General features: G+C 40.4%; 1 protein-coding gene across 1 annotated transcript in view; it reads left to right on the top strand.

The window, feature by feature from the left end:
• LOC132399678 (AP-1 complex subunit gamma-1-like) overlaps positions 1-26,511 on the top strand; it is a 159,546-nt gene that overhangs the window by 11,578 nt on the left and 121,457 nt on the right. The window contains exons 2-4 of the mRNA XM_059980325.1: positions 7,699-7,903; positions 11,908-12,032; positions 13,667-13,808. Of these exons, the coding sequence (XP_059836308.1) occupies positions 7,703-7,903; positions 11,908-12,032; positions 13,667-13,808 (468 nt within the window). The 5' untranslated portion in view covers positions 7,699-7,702. The remainder of the gene's footprint in view (positions 1-7,698; positions 7,904-11,907; positions 12,033-13,666; positions 13,809-26,511) is intronic.

Consider the following 26,511-nt stretch of genomic DNA (forward strand, 5'->3'; position numbering starts at 1 on the left):
ATGCCATCAGGTTGGAGGCTACCCAGATGGAATATAAGGTGTTGTTCCTCCAACCTGAGTGTGGCTTTATCTTGACAGTAGAGGAGGCCATGGATAGGCATATCAGAATGGCAATGGGATGTGGAATTAAAATGTGTGGCCACTGGGAGATCCTGCTTTCTCTGGCGGACCGAGCGTAAGTGTTCAGTGAAACGGTCTCTCAGTCTGTGTCGGGTCTCACCAATATATAAAAGGCCACACCCGAAGCACTGGATGCAGTATACCACACCAGCCGACTCACAGGTGAAGTGTCATCTCACCTGGAAGTACTGTCTGGGGCCCTGAATGGTGGTGAGGGAGAAAGTGTAAGGGCTGGTGTAGCATTTGTTCCGCTTACAAGGATAAGTGCCAGGAGGGAGATCAGTGGGAAGGGATGGGGGGGACAAATGGACAAGGGAGTCACGCAGGGAGCGATCCCTGTGGAAAGCAGAAAGGGGGGGGTGGGAAAGACGTGCTTGGTAGTGGGATCCTGTTGGAGGTGGTGGAAGTTATGGAGGATTATACATTGGACCTAGAAGCTGGTGGGGTGGTAGATGAGGACAAGGGGAACCCTATCCCAAATGGTGTGTGAGCATATGTGTGTGAAATGGGACAGATGTGTTTGAGAGCAGAGTTGATGGTGGAGGAAGGGAAGCCCCTTTGTTTAAAGAAGGAAGACATCTCCTTCGTCCTGGAATGAAAAGCCTCATCTTGAGAGCAGATGCGGCAGTGACAGAGGAATTGCGAGAAGGGGATGGCATTTTTGCAAGAGACAGGGTGGGAAGAGGAATAGTCCAGGTAGCTGTGAGAGTCAGTAGGCTTATAGTAGATAACCCATCTCCAGAGATGGAGACAGAAAGATCTAGAAAGGGGAGGGAGGTGTCAAAAGTGGACCAGGTAAATTTGAGGACAGGGTGAGAGTTGGAGGCAAAGTTCATGAAGTCTCAACGAGCTCAGCATGCATGCAGGAGGCAGCGCCAATGCAGTTGTCGACACAGCGAAGGAAAAGAGGGGGATGGATACCCGTATAGGCTTGGAACATGCACTGTTCCACAAAGCCAACAAAAAGGTAGGCATAGCTGCGACCCATACGGGTGCCCATGGCTACACCTTTGGTTTGGAGGGAGTTGGAGGAGCCAAAGGAGAAATAATTCAGGGTAAGGACTAATTCCGCCAGACAGGAGAGTGGTGGTAGAGGGGAATTGGTTAGGTCTGGAATCCAAAAAGAAGTGGAGAGCTTTGAGACCTTCCTGGTGAGAGATGGAGGTACATAGGGACTGGATGTCCATGGTGAAAATAAGGTAGGGTGAGCCAGGGAACTTAAAATCACTGAAAAGATTCAAAGCGTGAGAAGTGTCACGAACATAGGTGGGAAGGGATTGAACGGGGGGGGGGGGGGGGGGGATAAAAGTGTCAAGGTATGCAGAAATGAGTTTGGTGGGGCAGGAGCTAGCTGAGACAATGGGTCTACCAATGAGTGCTTTAATTGTTTTATTTTGGAGGGAAGAGGGTTCATATTATGTTCCTGTACCACCACCATGATAATGTAAGGTTAAAGCCTGATTCTATCTTGATTCCTTATCCCCTTTTGAGTTGAACATAATTTGCTTGGCAAATTATTTTTGGGAACATTTCTGTTTGCGTAGTTCCCAGGAGAAATCGCTGGATCATCAATGCAAATAAGAATGTTTTCTGATTATTCCTACTTTCCTAAATTGATTGAGAGGATGTCATTCACTGAAATTGTTTGTAAGACGGACAGAGCAATGGCAAGTGGAATTTAACTTTGATAAGTGCAAGTTGATGCATTTTGGGAGGAATAGTAAAGGTAGGTGAATGATTTGTTGTGCAGCACTAAAGTGTTCAAAGAAACCGAGGCTTCTAAACAAGTTCAAGTATCCCTAAATATAACAGGCAGAGAAGTTGAAAACATGCAGAAATATTTGTCTCCATTAGTCAGGACATAGAAAACCAGAGCAGAGAGGTTCTGATACAAATTTGTGAAACGTTGCTGGAGTATTGTGGGCTGTTTTAATTGCCACATTCTGTAGGAAGGATGTGATTGTTCTAAAGAAGTTACGGAGGAGATTCACAAGATGTTGCCTGCAATAGAGTGCTTCAATTAGAGTAGCAGAGACTGGTTTGCTTTCATGGAGCAAGAAGGAAGAATTTTTTTTCACCCAAGTGGTGCTGGAAATCTGAATCCACTACCTGGGGAGCCAGATACTTTAGCAACAATTAATCAGGTTTGGAGAAACATTTGAATCACCAGTGCATAAAAGGAATAGAATGTCATTACAAAGGGGGTGAATACTTTCTCAGCCTCATAATACTGGTTTTTAATATTTACTAAATTGTTGACAAGTTTTTGATTTTTTTTATTTGACATGATACACAATGTTTTGCAGATTAGCTCCAAAATATCCTACTTAAATATATTTTAGATTTGGAAAATGAGACAGTAAAATGTGAAAATAATTGTGGGAGCTGAATACTTTTCCAAGGCACTGTACCATTCTGAGTGGAAATATCATTATAACATCATTATTTTTGGGTCTCAATCCTAGATCTTCCTACCTTATTGCATTGACAGAAAGACTGCAAAATTCAATGCAGCATGTTTTTCATAATACGGTTTCGTGTTCCTGGTCCACTATTAGTGCACATTGTATATTTCAGTCAGTTTACTCTGCAGGAGTTTTACATTCCCATCATCTATGCATATACTTCTGGCACATTAATCAACCTGAAATGCATCAATAAGCATTTACATAAATTAGTGCAAACAATGAGCCTTGTATAATGAGGCTTCTCATAACAAATATTCTCAAAGTTTGCACATTGGTTTGCACATTGTTGAATATTTATTGGCCATTCATTGTTGGAAATCTTCAGTATTCTGCCCAGTAAGACATTAGGATGAGGTTGTAAATGGATTAGACATTGGCTTCACAGGAGAAGCCAGGAAGTGGTAATAGTTGCCTCTGTGACTAGAGGTGTATCACTAGTCCTTTGTTGTTTGTTTTCTGTATCAATGATCTGGATGATAATGTGGTTAATTGGATCAGCAAATTTGCAGATGATACTAAGGTTGTGGGTGTAGTGGATAACGAGGAAGACTATTAAAGCTTTCAGCAGAATGTGGACCAGATGAAAAATGGACTGAAAAATGGCAGGTGGAATTTAATGCAGAAAAATGAGGTATTGCACTTTGGGAGGATAAACCAGTGTAAGACTTGCACAGTGATAGGCATTGGGGAGTGAGGTAGAAGAGGGGGATCTGGGATCTGGGAATCAGATCCAATAATTCCTTGAAAGTGGCATCACAGGCAGATAGGGTTGTAAAGAAAGCTTCAGGCACATTACCTTCATAAGTTAAAATATTGAGTTGGGATGTTATGTTGAAGTTGTACAAAACATTGTTGAGGCCTAACTTAGAGTATTTCTGTTCACTTACCTGCAGAAATAATCTCAATAACATTGAAAGTACTTACTGTGTACAGATAAAATTTACAAGGACGTTGATAGGACTTGAACACCTGAGTTATAGGGAAAGATTGAATAGGTTCGACTTAATTCCCTCATGCATAGAAGAGTGAGAGGAGAGTTAATGGGGATATACAAAGTTATGAGGTGTATAGATGGGGAAAATATCAGCAGCCTTTTCCCACTGAGGTTGAGTGAGCCTAAAACTAGAGGTCATGGGTTAAGGGTGAAAGATGAGACATTTAAGGGGAACATGAAGGGGAATTTCTTCACTCAGAGAGTGGGTGAGAGTGTGGAATGAGCTGCTAGCAGAAATGGTGGATTAAGGTTTGATTTCACCGTCGAAGAGAAAATTAGATGGCTGCATGGTTGGGATGGGGGGGTGTTTGGAGTGCTGTGGTCCAGCTACAGGTCAGTGGAGCTAGGCAGATTATACTTTGGCATGGATTACATGGGCTAAAGAGCTTGTTTCTGTGCTGTAGTGTTCTATGACTCCATAACTTTGTAATATTTAATTGTTGGAGGTAGTTAAAGCTTTCGTCAAATTATTTTATTTCTGCTGTCCAGTGACATTCTGGTATGCTGATACTATTCATCGTCCTACCAAGATTTATAACAGTTTATACTTTTTGCAATTCAATTCTTATTCAGTAGACAGCAAAATAAAAATGATGCATTGAAATAATCATCTTTCAACAGTTTTTTTTAAATGGCTGGCCATGGCTGTTGTTCAATAGAAATGATTATCTTTTTTGAGCAGAATGAAACTTGGGAGCAATAACAAAGATGAATGAGAATGTTGTCAAAATAGCGTAGTCTAGATTAGGGTTCCCAACCTGTGGTCCGTAGTAAGGGTCTATGGCATAAAACAGGTAGAGATACCCTGGTCTAGATCTAACCAACTTGTTTTCAACTGTTCTATGGAATTCTGGGTCCAGAACATCTTGCCCTCCTCCCCCCCCCCATGCTTAAAGTGCACATTTTCCCCTGTATCTCTTTTATCAATGTCACAATGCTGTGTGTTTAAATTTGTGCAGGTTGTTATGCTATTATTCAGCATCTCAATTGGTGGTACATAAATATTCACTCAGTTTTCTACATTTCTACGGACTTGTTCCCTAAACAAATGCCTGACTTGAATGATACATGTTTACGCAGTCTGTTCTGTTACAGCAAAGTGATTGATTTTAGTTATATTTCCAAGTTCATATTTGCTGCCAGATTCAGATTCAGTTATTTATCACGTGTACATTGAAACGCACAGTGAAATGCAGTGTTTGTGTTAACAACAAACAGAACCAAACGATGTGCTGTGGAAAGCCTGCAGTGCAATATTTATATAGACATATCTATATAAGTCTCAGGAAATGTATTGTGGGGAGGGGTGGAAAAGTGGGAGAAACCATTCCCTGATCTCATCTCATACTGAAATAATTGGATGAAGGTGGAGTATAATTAGGGGTAGAAGATATCGATGATTCTTTAAGAGGGATGCTCTCTGTAAAGCATTTATAAAGTTTGGGGATATCTGAGGTGATGCCATCTACTCCCTTATTATATTATAAGACAGATTTAGCCTTGTTAACAACTTTGGGTTTTGATCTTCCATGCATTACTATTCCAGAAAACATATGGAGCCACACCAGCCAGAACCGATGTGACCCAAACTTTAACTTCAGTATAGTCAGAAGCATTGCTCTGAGCCACTGATGATTTCACCAAGATATGGAAGAGGATGGGTTGTAAGCTCAATGCCCACCAAATATAGGTCTTTCAACAGTTTGTAGTCTGCTCCTGCTGCACTATACTGCTCCCCAACAATAAAATTTCATAGAAAGAACTGGAGAGCTTGGACTACTTACCATATCTTAGGAGGCACCAGTCTGGGGGGGGGGGGGGGGGTGGGCAGTGAGCTGCCATCAGTGCAGGCTGGGATGAACTTCTTTAATGTATTGATACAGTCCTTTGTTGATTTGAACAAAAGGACATCATAAGATCAAATCTTTTAACTTGATACAAAATTCACATATGAACAACTGTGATCATTGTCCTTTTATGTGCTTCCTGGATTATCACAAGGCACAGGAAAGTACTATTATATTGTTCCTACAGAATCTTACAAGTCCAATGGAAGATGAATTGCTAAAGTCTGTGCTTCTCCCAGACCCAAGTACCCACAGGCCCTAGTTATCCAGTAGGCTATGTTTTTCACATGTTCAAAACTAAACTCCTGAAACTAATACCTTTTCTATGATAGAGTTTGAAATGGAGATTACATGGAAAACAGAGGTGAAAAATTAGGGATATGCTAAAAATTGCTTTTAAGGAATGTAGCATCTCCACTCTCTGTTGGGAATTTTTGCCCCATGACTGTACAGGGTGGAAAAGGAATATTTGGAGTGGTATTGAGAATCGCAGGTCTAAGCAACAGGAAGCCCCAGGTACTGTATGTGGTTGAAGGAGTGGACCACTTTACAAACCACCCACCCACTCATTTCATCAGCCACCATCTATGAACTAGTGTGAGGTTCCCACATTGGTCTCATTGTCCTCCTTAGAATCCACAAAATCAGAGTACAAGTAAGTCTGGTTGTGATTAGAAGATCACATAAATCAATCATGAAGAAAAGTTTCATCTCCTAGCACAAGGGTTGTTAAAAACTTCTCTGTAAAATTAGATCTGGCCTATTCACAAATAGTAAAATGTAGAAAGAGACAGTTTAAGTAGTAGCACGATAAAAGACCTTTATTTGTGGGGGAGAAAAACTAAATCATTCTATAGATTTGAGTTCTACATCAAAGATGTTCCAGAACATCATATCCTGCAAGGAAATGATATGTTAAATAGGGACAATGTCTAGATAGCCTCTGCAACATAGCAGGGATATGCTGGTTGATGGTGCAGGAAAAAGTAATCACATTTGTTTTGAAAGCACCAAACCCACTGAGTGCAATTATGCAAAAATGGAGAAGGGATCTCTTGTCATTATTTTTGAGGTAAATAAAATTCTTACTGTAAGCTTTTTTCTGATAACTAACCAAATTTATTAGCCATCCAATCTACAGTTTGTCAGCAACAAATCAACCGCGTAATATTTCTAACAATGTGATTTGATCAGTATGAGATGCTACTGTTTTGTTACGCTTTTCCTTTGAAAGTTGTGATGTCAACTCAGAAACCTGAATGCATTATAAGCTACCAAGCAGGACCAAGTTCTAAGATAAGTGTGCAAGCATATTAAGGGTGTCAACAATGAATGGATCACTGCTGCCTTCAAGAGTTAAAGCCCCTTCATGGATAGGAGATTTTCATTTATAGCCAACTAGAGATGCTTTCAGTGGTGTCATTAAGTCATTATTCTCACAAATGAGAAATATTTTAGGCCAAACTCATGTAGTCCGAATGCCTTTGCTAGGGATTTGCCTGTTGACCTAATATAGGTAAGGCCTTGAGAAACTATACAATTTTCAAGAGTATGGACAACAAATGCTTTGAATCCTCGAAGTACTTGTGGTGTTCATTAGCAAGGCTTCATGTCAGTTTTTAAATGAAAGGAGCCAATAACTCTTGGAAATTGATGAATGGAATAGGAAGTAAAATTATAGGTCCATGAAACAGTGGACAAACCATTTTTTATACCATGGACCAATACCATTAAGCAGGTGTACGTGGACCCCAGGTTGGGAACCCCTAAGTTAGAGGGATTCATAAAAAATGTTTCTGATAGCATTTTTGAAACCATTTGATGATACTACATTAATTTCAAACACTTTGGTGCTAAGTGGTGATTTATTTGTTGAAATTGTGATGTTCTGATAGTTCAGCCAGGTGGATTATTTTTCTGTTCTATATTTCATGGGGGGCACATCCATGGCTTACTAGAAACATCTGCTATACTAAGCCAACTGGATGCTGATCCTGGTTGGTTCTAGAACACTTTGAGAAGTTGCTTCACCATGGAAGATATTGTAGCTGGTCATATTCCTATGTGGACACTTTAACAGCATTTTATGAACAATCATCAATAATATGATAATTAAGCCAACAATTAAAATTGATTTGCTTATTGAAGAATGTCATTTGTCAGAAATTTGAACTATAACTTGTTGCTTTTAAAATCAGGAGTCTCCTAAAAACTTCATGTTCATTCTGTCTTTATGTGTTTGATAGTTATACTAGCTTAATCTTTTCAGCAAAATGCCAGCTCCTGTTCGCTTGCGAGAACTGATTCGCACAATCCGTGCAGCCAGAACACAAGCAGAAGAGCGAGACGTCATTCAGAAAGAGTGTGCACTCATCAGGTCATCCTTCCGCGAGGAAGACAACACGTATCGTTGCCGAAATGTAGCAAAACTTATCTACATGCATATGCTTGGGTACCCAGCACACTTTGGCCAGGTAAGATGCAATAAGTGTTTTATTTTTCCCAAAGAATTACTTGCCCCCTATCCCCACAATAGTTCCTGTTTATTAATCTTCTTTATTTTCTACTATTTTCCTTATGCTTATTTTGTTTCAAAGTAAGTTCATGACGTAATGCAGGCTGCACTTTGCCCGTCATAATTTTTTCATGACCTCATTCTTCATTTAACAGCTGATATGTTCTATCCTATCCTTTGTCTAGTATGTAGAAGGGCTCTTTTTAGGTCAGTACGTACAGATAAACAGAATTTATGGTTGACTTAGAGCATTCATTTAGTTGATGCATTTTATGGATATGAATATCAAATTATACACAATAATTTACAGCTCTACAAGCTTTGTTAAAGTAATTGTATGTGTAAGACTACATAAATAGAACTTTGTAACAGGCTATTAAACTGAACAACTATCTCCAGTTATGTTCCAAATGAATACCTTTCCCATCCATTTTCTGTAATCATATCAGCATAACCCAGTTTCTTTCTTGTGAAATGCAATTTCTCTTTAAGTCATTCTTTAAACATCTACTTTATTAATTACATTTTTTCTTGGAAATGATCACTGAAAAGAATAGTCTGTAACTTCCCTTATGTAGCTGAGCTTTTGAACTGTTTATACAACTTGACATTTTTGCGCTGTGAACTGAAGTCTCAAAGTTACAGGATGTTATTTGCTTATATTATTTGCACAATATGTATTTTTCTGCACATTGGGTGTTTGATTTTTTTTTAATGAGTTCTATTGGATATCTTTGTTTTGTGACTTCTTGGACGGAGACAAATCTCAACGTTGTATATAGTATACGTACTTCGAACTTCTTAAAAAAAAATGTTTCAGCCACTATTGGTCATAGTGTTTTCCACATTCCAGCCTTTCCATAAGCTTTGCTGAACAGTGGCTCTATCAATTTATGATCTCTTCACATTTACATGTATTAACATTCATAAACTATAGGTAACCATTCTACAAATGTCTTCATCCTCCAGAGTATCAAACAGGCAACTGATCAACGTTACTGTTGTATTGAATGAGACTGTTGACTAAGTGTAGTCCCATCACTTTCAAAAAAACTAAATAGTCCCAGTTTTAATACTTGTGGAATACCATTTGGCATCTTTTTAAAAACGTTTAAGCTCCTCGTGCAATTCTAACTACCTTCAGCTAATACTTTTGTGTTACTGCCTGCTTGCTGTTCATTCTGCTATTTGTCCCCAAATCCTGTAGAGGTTTACAGTCTTGACTTTTGACAGTTGAAAACTTGTGGTAATCATTACATATACTTCATTAACCTGTTGACTCACTTTTGTTGCCTGAGAATAAAATGTTGGTCAAGGGTGTCTCTCCCTTTAAAATCTGTTTTGATTACACATATCTTTTCAGTTTCTCTAGCAATTTTGAAAGGGATTCTTTTTTTTGTTCCAACAGCCTATATTAGTTGGTGATTCCCTGAAATTTTTATAGAAGAATCAGATTACATTTAAGCTAATTCTCTGACATTGTATCCTTTACTAATTAATTTTTATATTCATTATGATGCCTCTACTATGTATTTTTTAAAACATACATGCATACAATTTATTCTAACCAAACATTTTGTTTACAAAACTTAAAAATATCTTTCTGGCATGTGGCGATTTCTCTCCAAGTACTACATACAGCGGCATGCAGAAGTTTGGGCACCCCTGGTCAAAATTTCTGTCCCTGTGAATAGTTAAGTGAGTAGAAGACGAACTGATCTCCAAAAGTCATAATGTTAAAGATGAAACATTCTTTTCAACATTTTAATCAAGATTAGTAATTATTTTTGTTTTGTACAATTTTAGAGTGAAAAAAAGGAAAGGAGCACCATGCAGAAATTTGGGCACCCTAAGAGATTTGAGCTCTCAGATCACTTTTACCAAGGTCTCAGACCTTAATTATCTTGTTAGGGCAATGGCTTGTTCACAGTCATTGTTAGGAAAGGCCAGGTGATGCAAACTTCAAAGCTTTATAAATACCCTGACTCCTCAAACCTTGTCCCAACAATCAGCAGCCATGGGTTCCTCTAAGCAGCTGCCTAGAACTCTGAAAATTAAAATAAATGATGCCCACAAAGCAGGAGAAGGCTATAAGAAGATAGCAAAACGTTTTCAAGTAGCTGTTTCCTCAATTCGTAATATAATTAAGAAATGGCAGTAACAGGAATGATGGAGGTCAAATTGAGGTCTGGAAGACCAAGAAAACTTTCCAAGAGAACTGCTTGTAGAATTGCTAGAAAGACAAATCAAAGCCCCCATTTGACTGCAGAAGACCTTCAGGAAGATTTAGCAGACTGTGGAGTGGTGGTGCACTGTTCTACTGTGCAGCGACACCTGCACAATTATGACCTTCATGGAACAGTCATCAGAAGAAAACCTTTCCAGTGTCCTCACAACAAAATTCAGCATCAGAAGTTTGCAAAGGAACATTTAAAAAAGCCTGATGCATTTTGGAAACAAGTCCTGTGGATTGATGAAGTTAAAATAGAACTTTCTGGCCCAATGAGCAAAGATATGTTTGGAGAAAAAAGGGTTCAGAATTTCATGAAAAAACACCTTTCCAGTTGTTAAGTGCGGGGACCTCAAAAGAGCAGTGCATGCAAGACTGCCCAAGAATCTCACAGAACTAGAAGCCTTTTGCAAGGAAGAATGGGCCCAAACAACAATTGAAAGACTGTTAGCTGGCTACAGGAAGAGTTTCCAAGCTGTGATACTTGCCAAAGGGGGTGTTACTAAGTACTGACCATGCAGGGTGCCTAAAATTTTGCTTTGGGCCCTTTTCTTTTTTTGTTACTTTGAAACTGATGGAAATAAAAAAAGTAATCTTGCTTAAAATATTTAGGAAAAGTGTCATCTTTAACTTTATGCCTTTTGGAAATCAGCTCATCTTTTACTTGCTTAGCTATTCACTGTAACAGAAGTTTTGACTAGGATGCCCAAACTTTTGCATACCACTGTAACAGTTTAATTTCATGCATGTGCCATTGGCTTAAATTAGTGACCAGGTTTTAGCTAAGTAAGTTGCTAACTATGGCAAGTGTGCATAAATTGAAATAAGTTCATTTGGGAGAAAATCTCATTCTCTATTCCTGAAGGTAGTGGCTTTTATTATAATATTTATCTGTTCCACAGTCGAAAGGTATTTAATTCATGTAATGTTTCTTCATTTGTTGGTTTGCTGATGGCTCTATTGATTACCAGCCAGCATATCAAAAAGTGTTTTGACCATTGTTTATAAGTTCCAGGAGGGACATTGTTTAGCAGTCAGCAATGCTGACTTGCCTTTAGCAAGCTGTATTCGAAGTATTTAGGTGGCTAATACACTATCAGGTTCAATTAATAAATTTAAGCCTATAACCTGTTTCTCCTCTCACCTTAATCCTATCCTATCCCCTTAGTTTTAGACTCTCCTACCTTAGAAAAAGCACTGGGATCATTCAACTTAATTAATTCTCTTATAATTTTATACACTTCTATAAAGCCACACCCCTCACCCCCACATTCCAGGCCAAATAAAGTCCCAGAAAATCACACCTCTCCTTATAATCTTCAGCCTGAGATAGGTCTCCAAGCTAATCACTTGCCCTCAGCATGAACGACTTCCTGCATTCCACTGTAGGCAGGATGTGTCTCAGATGGACACAGAAAGGCCCCATGGTATGAGGAAAATATTGGAGGCTTATTTGAAGGGAAGCTATTATGTTACGCAAAAAAAAAATGTAAAGTTTGGTTTCAAATACATATGGGAGAGTTTTAAAGTGGAGCTCAATCAGTTAATAACAATAAACTGGTCAGTCAGTTTAAAAAGTCGTCTTGTGTAATCTCATGCACCATTTCACTGTTGTCATTTTTAAATTTATAAACTAAATGCATTGACAGTATAAAGTAAGGTAACATTTAAGATAGTACTCAGGATGAAGCTGTATTTGAAATTTGAATCTTGTGACTTTGTTTTTTACACAGCTGGAATGTTTAAAGCTAATTGCATCTCAAAGATTCACAGACAAGCGGATTGGTTACCTTGGAGCAATGCTGCTACTAGATGAGAGACAAGATGTCCATCTACTGATGACAAACTGCCTTAAGAAGTAGGTACTAAATGTTTTTCTTTAAGTTGTTCGCTTCAGATTAAACTTGATTTCACTCTGTAACTTCAGTGTCAGAATTGGTTCTCTTGATTCATTATGCAGGAAAGTGATTTAACTCTGTGTCTGTTTTCTATTTCTGGAGCCATCAAGTCTTAACAATCCTATAATTTTGCATTATCATCAGTGATATTTAATTTGTGACATTTTGTCACTTGTAAACCCAAGTATTGGTAGCTAGTCATAGTTATGGCATGCAGAATGATTTGACCATTCAAAGTTCAAAGTAAATTTGTTATTAAATTTGTATATGTCACCATGTGCTACACTGAGATTCATTTTCTTGCAGATATTCAGGTAGAATAAAGAAATATAATAGAATCAATGAAAAATCTGCCATGATGGAATGCAGAGCAGACTGCTCCTATGTCTTATGCTGTAAAAATCACATCCAAACACTAACAAACAATGGGCGAAAGAAGACAATCTGTGCAAATATAAACAAACAAATAAAAATACTGAGAAAATTAGTTGTAGAGTCCTTGAAGGTATGTCCTTAGTTTGTGGAATCAGTTCAGAATTAAGGCGAAGTTATCCACACTGCTTCAGGAGCCTGATGGTTAAAGAGCACACTGCTTACTTGGCTGAAGTTATCAAAAAAAAAACTTATTTCAGCCAGTGATACTCATATCCTGGGAATATTTTTTAAGATTTTGAAATTTGTTTTAGTTACCCAAAATTTTAGTGAACCAGGCCCCACAATTTAACCTTTCTCACCAGGCTCAAGAAGATCTTCCGAAGAAAGTTGTCTAAAACTTTCTTTTTCCTTAAGTTACTGCTATCCCAGGGCAGGGCTTCATCTCTATCGAAGGAGATGTAAGCCACTCCTTCCCTCTGCTAGCCTGCAGATCACCATTGGGCAAGGTGTAGCACCTGCTTATCCCTCGCATTCAGGGACATGTGAAGCCATGAGAGTAGGTGATGGATGGTCATATGAGCAGCTGGTGCATATCATAAGTCCTGGTTTTGTGACTACTGACGCCAGGGAGACACTGTATTGATAACAGCTGTGATTGCCTGTCTTCTAAAGACATTGCTTGGAAGAAGGCACTAGCAAACCACTTATGCAGAAAAATTTTGCACAGAACAGTCATGGTCATGTAAACACCACGATTGCCCATGTCATACAACATGGCACATAACGAGTGAAATATTGCTATCTCAGTCTATATTCAGATGATTGAAGTCCCAGTTATCAATATTCTATGGCTTTTACACATTTCTGCGATTTTCATACAAATATGTTGCTCAATATCCTTTCCAATAAATAGAAGCTTGTAGCCAAAGCCCCAAGAGAGTAATCTGCCCTTGATTGAACCACAGTGTCCAATTTCTTCCAACATGACTTCTAGGTCTCTTATTGCCACAACATTGTAATTCCACATGATTAATCAAGCCTGTGACTCAGCAGTCTTATTAAATATACTCATTGCGCTTACAGGCATGGACCATAAACATATCTCATCCCGTACATTCTCTTTAGCTAATCATATCAAAAGGCTTTGATTTTTGTGAATATGAGAATTGATGTTTGTTTTTCTTAACTGTGCAGACATATATTTTGTGCCTCTCTACAGTGACTTGAACCATAACACACAGTTTGTCCAGGGTCTGTCTCTGTGTACACTAGGCTGCATGGGATCATCGGATATGTGCCGAGATCTGGCTGGAGAAGTGGAGAAGCTGCTGAAAAACTCTAATTCTTACATTCGTAAAAAGGTGAGATTTGCTTGCGCACAAGGACTAAGACCATAAAGACCGTACCAATTGACAAAGGATAAACTTCAACTTAATTCATCTGTAACTATCGGAGTGCATTTAATCATAAATAATTTCCATTTCTAATTTACCAATTTTAAATTATTCTGACCTTTTATGAAGCGATGCATTGATAATATAGATGTTATTTATAAAATTACACATCCTCTGACTAATCATGGGCAACATTAGGGAGATCTATCATTCATATGCATGATTCTTGGTATGGCCAACACATCCTAAAAATTGTGCCTTCCAATGTATTAGTATCCTGCCTTGCTATCTTTGTTTAAATCTACGCAAAAAAATTGCATTTTTAGTGCCTTCACAGTGGTCTGCACTTCAAGGGTTCATCTTGTCTCAAAAGCCTAGGTTTCAAGTGAATAATTTTGTCTTGAAGACGATTTGCACGGTCAGGAGAAATATGAAACAAAAAAATTCAGGTAAACTTTTAAGTAATACTAAATGCTTGCTTTTTTTTAAAGAAAAACAAGACAATCAAAGAAGGGAGTCTTTGTGATTCTTTCAATAGAAAGCCTGAAAGTTTAATTCAGATATTTAATTTTTCTTTAGAAAGCAATTGATTTTTTACTGGAATTGCCTAATTACATATGTTCATGTTTTATAAAGTTACACTATTGTGCAGTTATAGTGAAATTAAACCTTTCATGATATACACAATCTCATGTCTTCTGCTTCAAATATAAGGGATATCAAATGGAGATGACAGCTGGTTTCTCTTCCTGTCCCGACAATTAATGCTGTCATTCACTTCTGAGTAGTGCTGATAGATCTGCGTCGGTATCAACACCGTCAGACAAAACTCGACCTATATTATACCTTTCTCCCGTTTCTCTATCTTTCTGTCTTCATCCTTGGAGACAGTCTAGTTACCCATTGACTCTCACGGCTACCTGAACTATACCTTTTCCCACCATATCCCTTGTAAAAATGCCACCCACTTCTCTCAGTTCCACTGTCTTCACCACATCTGCTCTCAGGATGAGGCCTTTCATTCGAGAACTATGTAAGTGTCCTCCGCCTTCAAAGATAGGGCTTCCCTTCCTCCGCCATCAACGCTGCCCTCACCTGCTTCTCTTCCATTTCGCACAAGTCTGTCCTCACCCAATTCTCCTGCTGCCACACCAGGGATAGAGCTCCTCTTGTCCTCACCTGTCACCCAACTATCCACCATGTCCAGCATGTAATTCTAAGTAACCTCCACCATCTCCAAAGGGATCCCACTACTAAGCACTTCCTTCCCTCACCCCACTTTCTGCTTTTTACAAGAATCTCTTCCTGTGCTATTCCCTTGTCCACTTGCCCCTCCCCAGTGATCTCCCTCCTGGTACTTAGCCTTGCAAGCGGAACAAGTATCACATCTGCCCTACACCTCCTTCTTCACTAACAATCAGGGCCCTAAATAGTCCTTCCAGGTGATGGAACATTTCACCTGTGAGTCTTTTGAGGTCATCAACTATGTCCAGAGCTCCCACTGTGGCTTCCTGTGATTTGGTGATTCCCGACATAGATTGTGAGACCACTTCGCTGAGCACCTACGCTCCGTCTGCCAGAAAAAGTGGGATCTGCCGGAGGCCACTTAATAAAGGTGCCACTGAGTGTATATTCATGGTCTGCTGTTGTGGCCCATCCACTTCAGAGTTTGATGCACTCAGAGATGCTCTTCTGCACACCACTGTTGTAATGTTTGGGTATTTGAGTTGCACTCGCCTTTCTGTCAGCTTGAATCGGTCTAGCCATTCTCCTCTGACCTCACTCCTTAACAAGGTGCTTTGGCCCACAGAAATGCTGCTCGTAGGATGTTTTTCTGGTTTTTCACACTATTCTCTAAACTCTAGGGACTGTTGTGCATGAAAATCCCAAGAGATCAGTAGTTACTGAGATGCCCGATTGGCACCAACAATCATTCCAGTCAGTCACTTGCATCACAACAACTGAACCTCTTGACCATCATGCCTGCATGTTTTTATGCATTGAGTTGGTGCTATATGATTGGCTAATTGGATATATGCATTAATAAGCAAATAAGGTAACCGCTGAATGTAGTTTGATTTCCTCAAGTGTCTTAGTTTAGATTTGGAATTATATTGCAAACTTGGGCCTACTTCAGGCAGCTTCTTCAATGACAGTCATTTCCTTTAAGTGTTCTAGGTAAGAATCACAATCAGGTTTATTACCACTGATGTGTCATAAAATTTGTTGTTTTTCTGGCAACAGTACAGTGCAAGACATAAAAAATTACTGTGTTGCAATTTTAAAAAAATAACAAAAAGAGGAATAGTGATGTAGTAATGATAAGTTCATGGACAGTTAAAATCTGGTAGTTTGCAACACTGCAGCTTCTATTGATCCTGTGCATTGCAGCCTGCATACAAGGCATTGATACAACCATTCAGAATGCTTCCACGGTATATCTGTTGAAATTTGCTGGGGCCTTTGGCGTTATATCAGATCTCCTATGTATCCTAATGAAGTATAACCACTGGCATGTCTTCTTCATGATTGTATCAATATGTTGATCCCACTATAGATTTGTTGAGATGTTGACATACAGGAATTTGTAGGTGCTCACTCTTTCCATTACCGACCCATCAATGATTATGCTGGTTGACTTCTACTGCCCTATCTTAAACGCTGTGTTTGAATCCAGGTGTATTTCAATGTTCTGTACCAAATTTTAATCTCTTGTGTACTTGGTCCTTAGTTTTGTCTACCTTAAAGGAGATTACACTTTAGTTGAGATGTCATTCATTTTGATTCAATAGCTACTCTGTCCAGTGATAGGCAGAGTTGATAATCAGAATGTAAGATTAATGACAGTATTCTTAGCATTGTAGAGATTTGCCATGCAAGTTGATAGGATGGTTAAGAAGTCCTATGCTGTGTTGGTCTTCATTAGTCAGGGAATTGAGTTTAAGAGCTATGAGGTAATGTTGCAGCTCTTTTAAACAAAAACTCGGGTTAGACCACATTTGGAGTATAGTGTGTAGTTGTGGTCTCCTCATAATAGGAAGGATGTGGGTGCTTTAGAGAAGGTGCAGAGGTGATTTACCAGGGTGCTGCCTGGATTAGAGAGCATGTCTTATGAAGATAGGTTGAATGAGCTGGAGTTTTTTCCTTTGGAGTGAAGAAGGATGAGAGACAACTTGATAGAGGTGTGATAGATTATAAGAGGCACAGATGGAGTGTTTTTTTTCCCTAGGGAGGCTGTAGCTAATACCAACTGACATCCATTTAAGGGGAGATGTCAGAGGTAAGTAAGTTACATTTTATAACTGAATAAGTTAACTTTACTTTCTAGGATGTTACCCTCATATTTGCAAACTGGCCTGTTCCAACTCTCCTCCCTATTATCTCTTCCTTGTGTGGCTGGTCTCTGGAGTTGTCACTGCCAATGCCTTGTACAGTCTTATTCTCTCACATACTCTCCAGATCCTTTTTAATCAATTATAAAGCTACAAGTCCATTCTTTTCCAGATACATGCTTACTTTCCAACTTCTCCATCTACTACCTACACTTCTGACCTTGCGGTTATCACTCATTTTTTGCAGCCCATCAATTGCCCATTCATTTGTAATGAGCTCAGCACACAGGATACATCTGTTCTAATGCACAACACAAATCAATCAAGGTCGCTTCGTGTTCCTCACAATTCTGAATCTGAACTTTAAACTTAACCAACTACTTGCTAGATAAGCTCCACTCTTAGATCTGGTTAGAATACAGATCTTATATTTGTATACAGCTTTAATATTATCCAACACCCAGTATCAAAGTTTGTGTGCATGTTGTTCAACATTAATACCACTCTTTTCATTCCCTCCATAAATTCTTGTCTGGTGTTAGTCTTTGATGACCCAGAAATGATTATGGAATTACAGAATTGCTCAAAAGTTCCAACACATGCTAAAATTATTGGACCATTGAATCCATTCTGGCATTCCTAAAGAGCAAATTCTGACAAAGTCTTTGATCTGAATCAGTGACTTTACTATTCATTGCATAAACACTACTTGACTTGATAAGTGTTCAAAACATTTTCTGTTGAGCAATCCTGTTATTCCCACCCTCTCTTCTTACCAGTTTGCTATCCATAGCTACTTACATTCTCTCAACACTTCCCCCGCTTCACTTGCTCTTGGTAACTGGATCTACCACTGCACCTGGCAATGCAAACCAGATCATTTGTTCTCTTTAAATAATTAAAAAATCTTTTTTTTTAAACTAATCGCCTACATTCTGTACCCCTCTGGTTCTTGATCATTCAGCCAATGGAATGATCTGTCTACAGTGTATACCCTTCTGAATGCTTCTATCTGATACCCTTACGGCTGCTCATTTTCCAAATATAACAGCCCCAGCTTCTCCAAAATTTGACTCCAAGGGTAAAGTATGAATTTTAATAGATTTCTTCTGTACCCTCTCAAGTCTTTATTACTATCCTAAAGTTTAGTAGCTCAAGCTCCAAGACAGTGTTTTAGATGTGGTTGAACCTTTGGTTTATAAAGGTTCATCACAACTTCTATAATCTTGATACCTAGCCAACTTTTCATCCTTACTGCTAGAGTCTCTTTTATTTAATGTCTTTGATTCCAAGCCTATTATGTAGGTTCTTATCAATTGTTTCTTGGACAATCATATATATCACATTTGTCTTACCCACCCTCACTTCAAGAAAAGTTATTTGGACACAGTTTGCCTTTAACAAAGCATACTGACAATCTCTTGTCAAGCCATACTTATCCAAGTGCCTACAAATTCTACCCCTATTTACTATTTCTAGAATTTACCTTATCTTTGGGGTTGAATTTGCTTATTTATAATTACTTGATCTATGCATTCTTGAATAAAGTTATAACAGTTGTGGCTTTCCTGTCCTTGGGCATAATCCTAAATCTGTAGATCTTTGAAAGGCTATAGCCAAGACATTTCCTTCCTTTAGCATCAGGTTTATTATCATGGACGTATTGTGAAATCTGTTGTTTTGTAGTGTGAAATATAAGTTACTGTAAGTTACAAAAAGAAATAATACAAAAGGTTATTAATAATGAGCTAGCATTCATGGATTTGTGGACTATTCAAAATCCTGATGGCAGGGCCAAAGAAGCTTTTGCTGAGTCATTCAGCAAGGATCTTCAGGCTTCTGTACCATCTCCCTGATGGTAGTAGTGAAAAGACAGTATCACCTGGATGGTGAAGGTCTTTTGTGATGGACGCTACATGCTTGAGGCACTACCTCTTGAAGGAATCCTCAAAGGTGGGGACGGTTTTGCCCGTGATGAAGCTGGCTTAGTCTACAACCCTTTAATACCTCTTACAGTCCTGTGTATTGAAGCCTCTGTACCAGGCTGTGATGCAGCCAGTCAGAATGCTGTCCATTATATGTCTATAGAAATTTAGAGAAGTGTTCAACATACCAAATCTCCTTAAACTGAGTTAGAGCAGCTGGCACGTCACCTTCATTGTTGCATATGTATGTCAGGCCTAGGGTAGATCCTCAAATATTGATATCTCAGAACTTGCTTACCCTTTCCACCCTCAGTGAGGTTCTGTGTGTATTCTTCTAACTTCCCATCTTGCTGACGTTGAATGTAAGGTTGCTGTGACTAACCAGCTGATTTGTCTCACTCCTGTACACCACCTTGTTACCATCTGTGATTTTAATATTGATCCTTAAATGGCTGTGGTCTCCCAATAAGGACATTACGGATTGAATTGCAGAGAGAGGCTTTGTAGTTCCTCATTTTTTATCAGTTTTTAGTCCACTCAGAATTTCCGCTGCATTGTCTTTTAGTCTTTTCCCAACTCGACTGCAGTTTCTTCTTTGGTAGAGAATAATGTAACTATTTAATACTTCAACCATGCTCTCTGTCTGCAAAAACAGATCTCATTTTTTTACTGGTTTATGATTAGCTGTGCCTACATGTGCCAAAAATAAGAACCAATGGAAAAAATGCTGTAGCATTCAACAATGACCCTTGTCAGTCCTGAAATTCAAATTTTTCATCCTTTACAAAAGCAGCATGGCCATCTTGAAACAGAAAATGGAATGTGTTGTTATTGAAATTTAAAATAATTTAAAGTCCCTTTCTCTCTTCCCTTGTGAATTCCAAGAAATAACCCAGAATCTCTTTAAGAGGAATCACTTGAAAATGGCCCTTGAAGCATTTGTCTATTTTTTGCTATAACCTTTTTTTTATGTACAGATTGCCCAAATGCTGTGCACAAGTATTTCAGCAGGTGAAATTATCACATAACTGGGATTTCTTCTTTCTTTCTTTCTTTTTCAATCTTTTTATTAAATTTCATATATATATAAAAAAAACATAGCATGATAATTGTAACGTTCTCCTTCGCGTGTAACGAACGCCGAATTTAACGTCGAGATAAACCAGTTAATAAGAACCAGATCGCAGTAAGATTAACCATTTACTGTTCACTCTTCACATTAACATATGGTGAAAACTGTTGATAAAACAATACAAGATTGATACAGTATTTGTTCCTTCCTTAATATCACATTTCAAGTGTAAATACTTGCAAAGGTGACTATAACTACATTACACTAAGGTGCAGTATACAGGGAGAGTTTACCTGCTCCATTGACTACTTTAAATACACTTCCATGCAAACTATCCGCAACTCTTTAACTAACGAAAGCATAAACATTATCTACCGTCGTTACTTCTAACAGGATCGGCATTAACATCTTAGTTCAGGGGTCAGCAACCTTTACCACTGAAAGAGCCACTTGGACCCGTTTCCCACAGAAAAGAAAACACTGGGAGCCGCAAAACCCGTTTGACATTTAAAATGAAATAACACTGCATACAACGTTTTGTTTTGCCTTTATGCTATGTATAAACAAACTATAATGTGTTGCATTTATGAAATTGATGAACTCCTGCAGAGAAAACGAAATTACATTTCTGCATGCAACAAAAACATTTTGAACTCCGAAAAAAAGACGTTGGGTTGAAGGTTACTTTTAAGTAAAATACTCAACGTCTATTTGAGTCCTTCTTGTATTTATGAAAAACGCCAAACTTAAATTTGCCGCCAGCAGCAAACCAAAAATAACGTCAGCCAGCTGTCAACCTGAAAAATAAAAGGACTATTTCACTGAACAATGAAAACATATGAATATACGTAAAATAATACGCAATTAAAATATTTATCATACTTGTTCAGGTTGACTCACACCTGATAATGCAGTCGTATTCAGTAGGGATGGATTGATGCTTAGGGGAGTGACCGGGAAGGATAATGTGTTTTTTTCCTCTCTGAACTCACAGAAGCGTTTCCCAAACGATGTTTGCATTGCGATGATTGCAGAATGTAAATACTCCGAATTTATCATGTCGTGACATTGTTTGAACTCTCTCAAATTGGGGAAGTGAGACAATGTGCCTTTCTGTAAATCTCTGGCAAGCAACGTCAACTTGCGCTCGAATGCCAAAACATCCTCCAACATGTGCAGGGCTGTACGTCCTTACCCCGTTGAAGAGCTGTGTTCAGCGTGTTCAGGTGCGCTGTCATGTCTACCATGAAGTGTAGCTTTTCCAGCCACTCTGGCTGTTCCAGCTCAGGAAAGCTGAGCCCTTTGCTGCACTTTGCTGAGCCCTTTTCACTTCTTCCAGACGCGCGACAAAGCGTTTCAGCACCTCCCCTCTGGACAGCCAGCGATAAAAACACGTTGTAGCGGTTGCTACACGCAGTCAGTAAACTGCAGTCAAAGATAGCTTTATTCGAACTAAACAGCCTTGCTTTTAAGCCTCCCTCAACCCGCCCCCCATGGGCGCGGATGCTGCAAAAGACACGTACTCACAAACCCCCGTAGGCTATCTCCCTTAGCCTGAACGCTGGCTAATTGTGAGCCGGTTCGGATGTGTCAGGAAATGGGTCGCCACAACGTCTTATTTAGATTGTACAAGATCACCATAATCTTCAAATTTAGATTTACATTTCAAAAACTAACAAACTAACATAAAATACATTTTAATTAAATACTGACCATGTAGCGGTGTGCTACACGCAGCGCTAAAATTACGACACGGAGTCGGTAACTGCAGTCGAAGGAAAAAACTTTATTCGAAATCTTCAGCCTCACTTTTAAGCCTCCCTCAACCTGCCCCCCCCCCCCCAATGGCGCAGAGGCTCCAAAGCTCTGTGCTCGCAAACCCCCGTAGGCTATCTTATTGTGAGTCGGTTCGGATGTGCCAGGAAAAGGGTCGCCACAACCAATTATTTCCCAAAGCAACAGGGAGCCGCAGCACAGACGTAAAAGAGCCACATGTGGCTCCGGAGCCGCGGGTTGCCGACCCCCGTCTTAGTTCAATATATCGATTATCTATTAACTTACAGCGTTGCTCTCACTGTGATTTCTCATGCCTGCAAAACTACTTCTGCTCAGGTGAGCCTCGTGGTAAGCCCCCACCCTCGCGCTAATTTCAAACTGGTGTTTTCCCACAAGACGCGGCGAAACCGGATGTGACGTCATCGCATGCCGATATATTTTACATGCAATGAATATACTTTAAACACTTCTAATTCTAACTAGAAAATACTATTGAATGAATTACTAAGCGAAAATATTATAAACTAAATAACTGTCGTAAAGGCAGCACACTCCCCGCTTGACCTTCGTAAGGTCACAATGAGCAGAGTACAAAACTTAGTCTCTTAATCAGTCATTGGGTAGAAGTAGAATAACTTCTGTAACTGGCCTTTGGTAAATTTTCACATCGCCTTGGTCGGTAGTCTTCAATTCGATCTTCCTGACATGTCCATCCCCGCTAGGGAATGTAGCAGTGATTCTGGCCGTTGGCCAGATTCCTGTGGGGTTCTGTCCACTTTTGTCTCTGTTGCAACAAAGGTAGATATTTTTGTCTCCAGCGAGGCCAGAACTGATTTGCCAGAGCCTGGACTTGTCTCCATTGCTTTGTGTACAAATCCTTGTCTGAGAAGTCTCCTGGTGGAGGAGGTGCTCCTGCCTTCTGCGTAAGGAGCGTTGATGGCGAAAGTATAAAGGGGTTTTCTGGGTCAGAAGACACAGGTAGGAATGATTGTGCGTTTATAATGGCTGTGACCTCTGCCATTAGGGTGCACAGTACCTCGTGGGCCAATCGGGTGTGTTGCTGCATCTCAGGTTTCCTTTTCCGGGTTTTCCGTAAGGATGTGAACCGTTTGACTGCCCGCTCTTTGTTATTTGGTGAGCGCTGGCATGGTTCTCTGATAGGCAATGGGGCAACCCCATTATTTGCTTCATCTCTGAAGACCTTGGTGTCTTTGGGTTTTAAAGAAATGGTATCTTGAGCTGATTGTGCAAGTTTGTTTCCGTGCTCGGTTTGAACGAAAACTGACTGACCTAGCGTTTCGTCGGTTACTTTACGCTTGGTAATGTCTTGTTGTGCTTCCTTGATATACATGGAACTTGTGCAGGGTTGAAAAATCGAATGGCGGCCACTCTCTAGCACATTGGTCTTGAGTGTGTCGACCGTCGGTTTGTGTACGTCACCGAGACACACCTCTCCTATCACCACCCAGCCCAGATCCAGACGTTGCGCGAAGGGGGCGTCGAGTGGTCCATTGACCTGCTGCCTAACCTTGTGTACCTGGATAACATCTCTTCCTAATAGCAGGAGTATTTCCGCTTTCGGATCCAGTTCTGGGATGTGTTTGGCGATGTGGTGGAGATGCGGCTGGTGTAGCACCGCACTTGGTGTCGGGATCCCAGCGCGGTTATTCATGATTTCATTGCACTCTAAGAGCGGTGGGAGACAGATGACGACTTTACCATCCAGGGACTCGATCTGGATGCCTTCTGCCTTCCTTCCTTGGGTTTCCATGTTGCCTGAGCAAGTTTTGAGGTAGTATGGGAACCGCTCACTCTCAATGTTGAACAATTTAAAGAACTCTGGACTGACTAGTGAACGATTGCTCTGATCGTCCAGAATCACATAGGCTTTGATGGCCTTGTCTTTGGCTCCTTTAGGGTACACCTTAGTGAGGCAGATCTTGGAACAAGAACGACTTGACTGAGCTTGATCGCAGACTTCTGTACAGTTCGAGCTGACAACTGTTGTCCTGGGGTGAGCCTCTCTCTCCCCGCCGTCCTGTTGTGGGGGAGAAGGAGCGCTGTCGGTTTGCAGTGACAGGCCGGGATGCATGGCCCCGACGTGATCTGTGCTATCACATTCCGGACACTTCACGGCGATCGTACACTCTCTGGCAAGGTGAGAGGTTGAGGAACAGCATCTAAAACATATTCTGTTCTCCTTGAGAAGAGCCGTCCTCTCTTCAAGGGGTTTTTCCCTAAACATTCTGCATGCTTTCAGGGGGTGAGGTTTGTTATGCAATGGACAATACTCGCCAGGGTCGTTGTTAGTTGTAAGGGCTTCAGTCTTGAGCACTGACACGGGTTTATCAATGTTGAAAACATTCGAAGAGGATCTACCTGGACCCACGAGGCTAGGGTCGTTTCGCCTCTTCGCCTCCTTGCGCACAAACTCAGTGAGGTGCTCAAAGGGAGGAAATCGACCACCGTGCTCTTCCTTGTACTCTGAGGCAACAGTCAGCCACTTGTCCTGCAGCCCAAATGGAAGTTTGTCCACGATTGGTCTAATCCCGGATGGAGTATCTAGGTATACTAGACCAGCTGAATAGCCATCTTCTTTGGCGCCTTGGATCTCCATGAGTAAATCTCCGAATTCTCTTAACTTAAAGTGATCTTTGGCTGACACCTTAGGAAAGTTTTCCAGACGTCGATATAGCGCCGCTTCAATAATGTCGGGGGCCCCATATCTCTCCCAAAGTCTCTCCCACGCTTCGCTTAAGGCTAGCTCGGGTTTGTTGATGTACACTGAACGCATGCGTCTCACCTGGTCGCGTGATTCTTTCCCCAGCCATTTCGCCATAAGGTCCAACCTTTGGGTTGCACTGAGCTGGACCCCGTCGATCACATTGGTGAATGTGGAGTGCCATGCACGGTAATTTTCGGGTTTATCGTCAAACTGGTACAGTCCCGAAGTGACGAGATCCCGTCGTGCTAAATACTGCAGCGTGGGATCGGCTGTAAGCGGCATGCGGGCTGGAGAAGTACGTTGGCGCCTATATGACTGAGAACGCACGTTTCTCATGGAATTTGCCATCCTGGATTTGACTTCCGCGTCTCTTCGCATCGAACTTTGTAACTTTGGTGTCAAAGAATATCGGTTGTCAGCTCTTTCATTCTTGACTTCATCACGGAGCCGCGAGGGTAAATTTTCTTCCTCGTAGCTGGGGAAGTTATTGAACAGGTATGGAGAGGGGAGACGAGCTTGCCAGTCTGTTTGATATTGTACATAGTCGCTTGTGCGTTCCAGTCTGGTCCTTTCTAAAGTAGATCTTGCTTCGGTCAGATCACGCGACCCTTCAGCTTCTTCTATGTACTCTGCTTCCGCCATGGCAGCTTCTCCTTCTCTTTCTAGCTGCAGCACTTGCAACTCTGTCGATATTTTTGCCATTTCCAACTGGGTTTCGGCTTCTCTGGCGGCCTCTTCTCTTTGTCTGGCAGCCTCTTCGGCTTCTCTGGCGGCCCTTTCTTTCTGGATTTCGGCTTCTCTGGCAGCCTCTTCTCTTTGTCTGGCGGCCCTTTCGGCTTCTCTGGCGGCCCTTTCTTTCTGGATTTCGGTTTCTCTGGTGGCCTGTTTCATTTTCAAAACTGCTTCTTGTTTGGCGTAATGCAGTCGCACCTTGGCGGCTTCTGCCTTGGCTCTTGCCTGTGTGGACTTACTTGATGTCGTTCTACTGCCCTTGTCGCTGGGCGCCATCGACTTGATCCCGGATCGAGCTGACATTGCAGCACTTGGAACACCTGATAACGCCTGGGTGGGCTTACTTGATGTCGGTTTACTGCCCTTGTCGCTGGGCGGCGTCGACTTGATGCTGGATTGAGCTGACATTGCAGCACTTGAAACACCTGATAATGCCGCTTTTTCACTGTAACGTTCTCCTTCGCGTGTAACTAATAACGTCAAATTCAACGTCGAGATAAACCACAGCCAATGAGAACCAGATCGCAGTAAGATTAACCATTTACTGTTCACTCTTCACATTAACATATGGTGAAAACTGTTGATAAAACAATACAAGATTGATACAGTATTTGTTCCTTCCTTAATATCACATTTCAAGTGTAAATACTTGCAAAGGTGACTATAACTACATTACACTAAGGTACAGTATACAGGGAGAGTTTACCTGCTCCATTGACTACTTTAAATACACTTCCATGCAAACTATCCGCGACTCTTTAACTAACGAAAGCATAAACATTATCTACCGTCGTTACTTCTAACAGGATCGGCATTAACATCTTAGTTCAATATATCGATTATCTATTAACTTACAGCGTTGCTCTCACTGTGATTTCTCATGCCTGCAAAACTACTTCTGCTCAGGTGAGCCTCGTGGTAAGCCCCCACCCTCGCGCTAATTTCAAACCGGTGTTTTCCCACAAGACGCGGCGAAACCGGATGTGACGTCATCGCATGCCGATATATTTTACATGCAATGAATATACTTTAAACACTTCTAATTCTAACTAGAAAATACTATTGAATGAATTACTAAGCGAAAATATTATAAACTAAATAACTGTCG

The sequence above is a fragment of the Hypanus sabinus genome, chromosome 9, assembly GCF_030144855.1.
Source record: "Hypanus sabinus isolate sHypSab1 chromosome 9, sHypSab1.hap1, whole genome shotgun sequence".
Classification (NCBI taxonomy): Eukaryota; Metazoa; Chordata; class Chondrichthyes; order Myliobatiformes; family Dasyatidae; genus Hypanus; species Hypanus sabinus.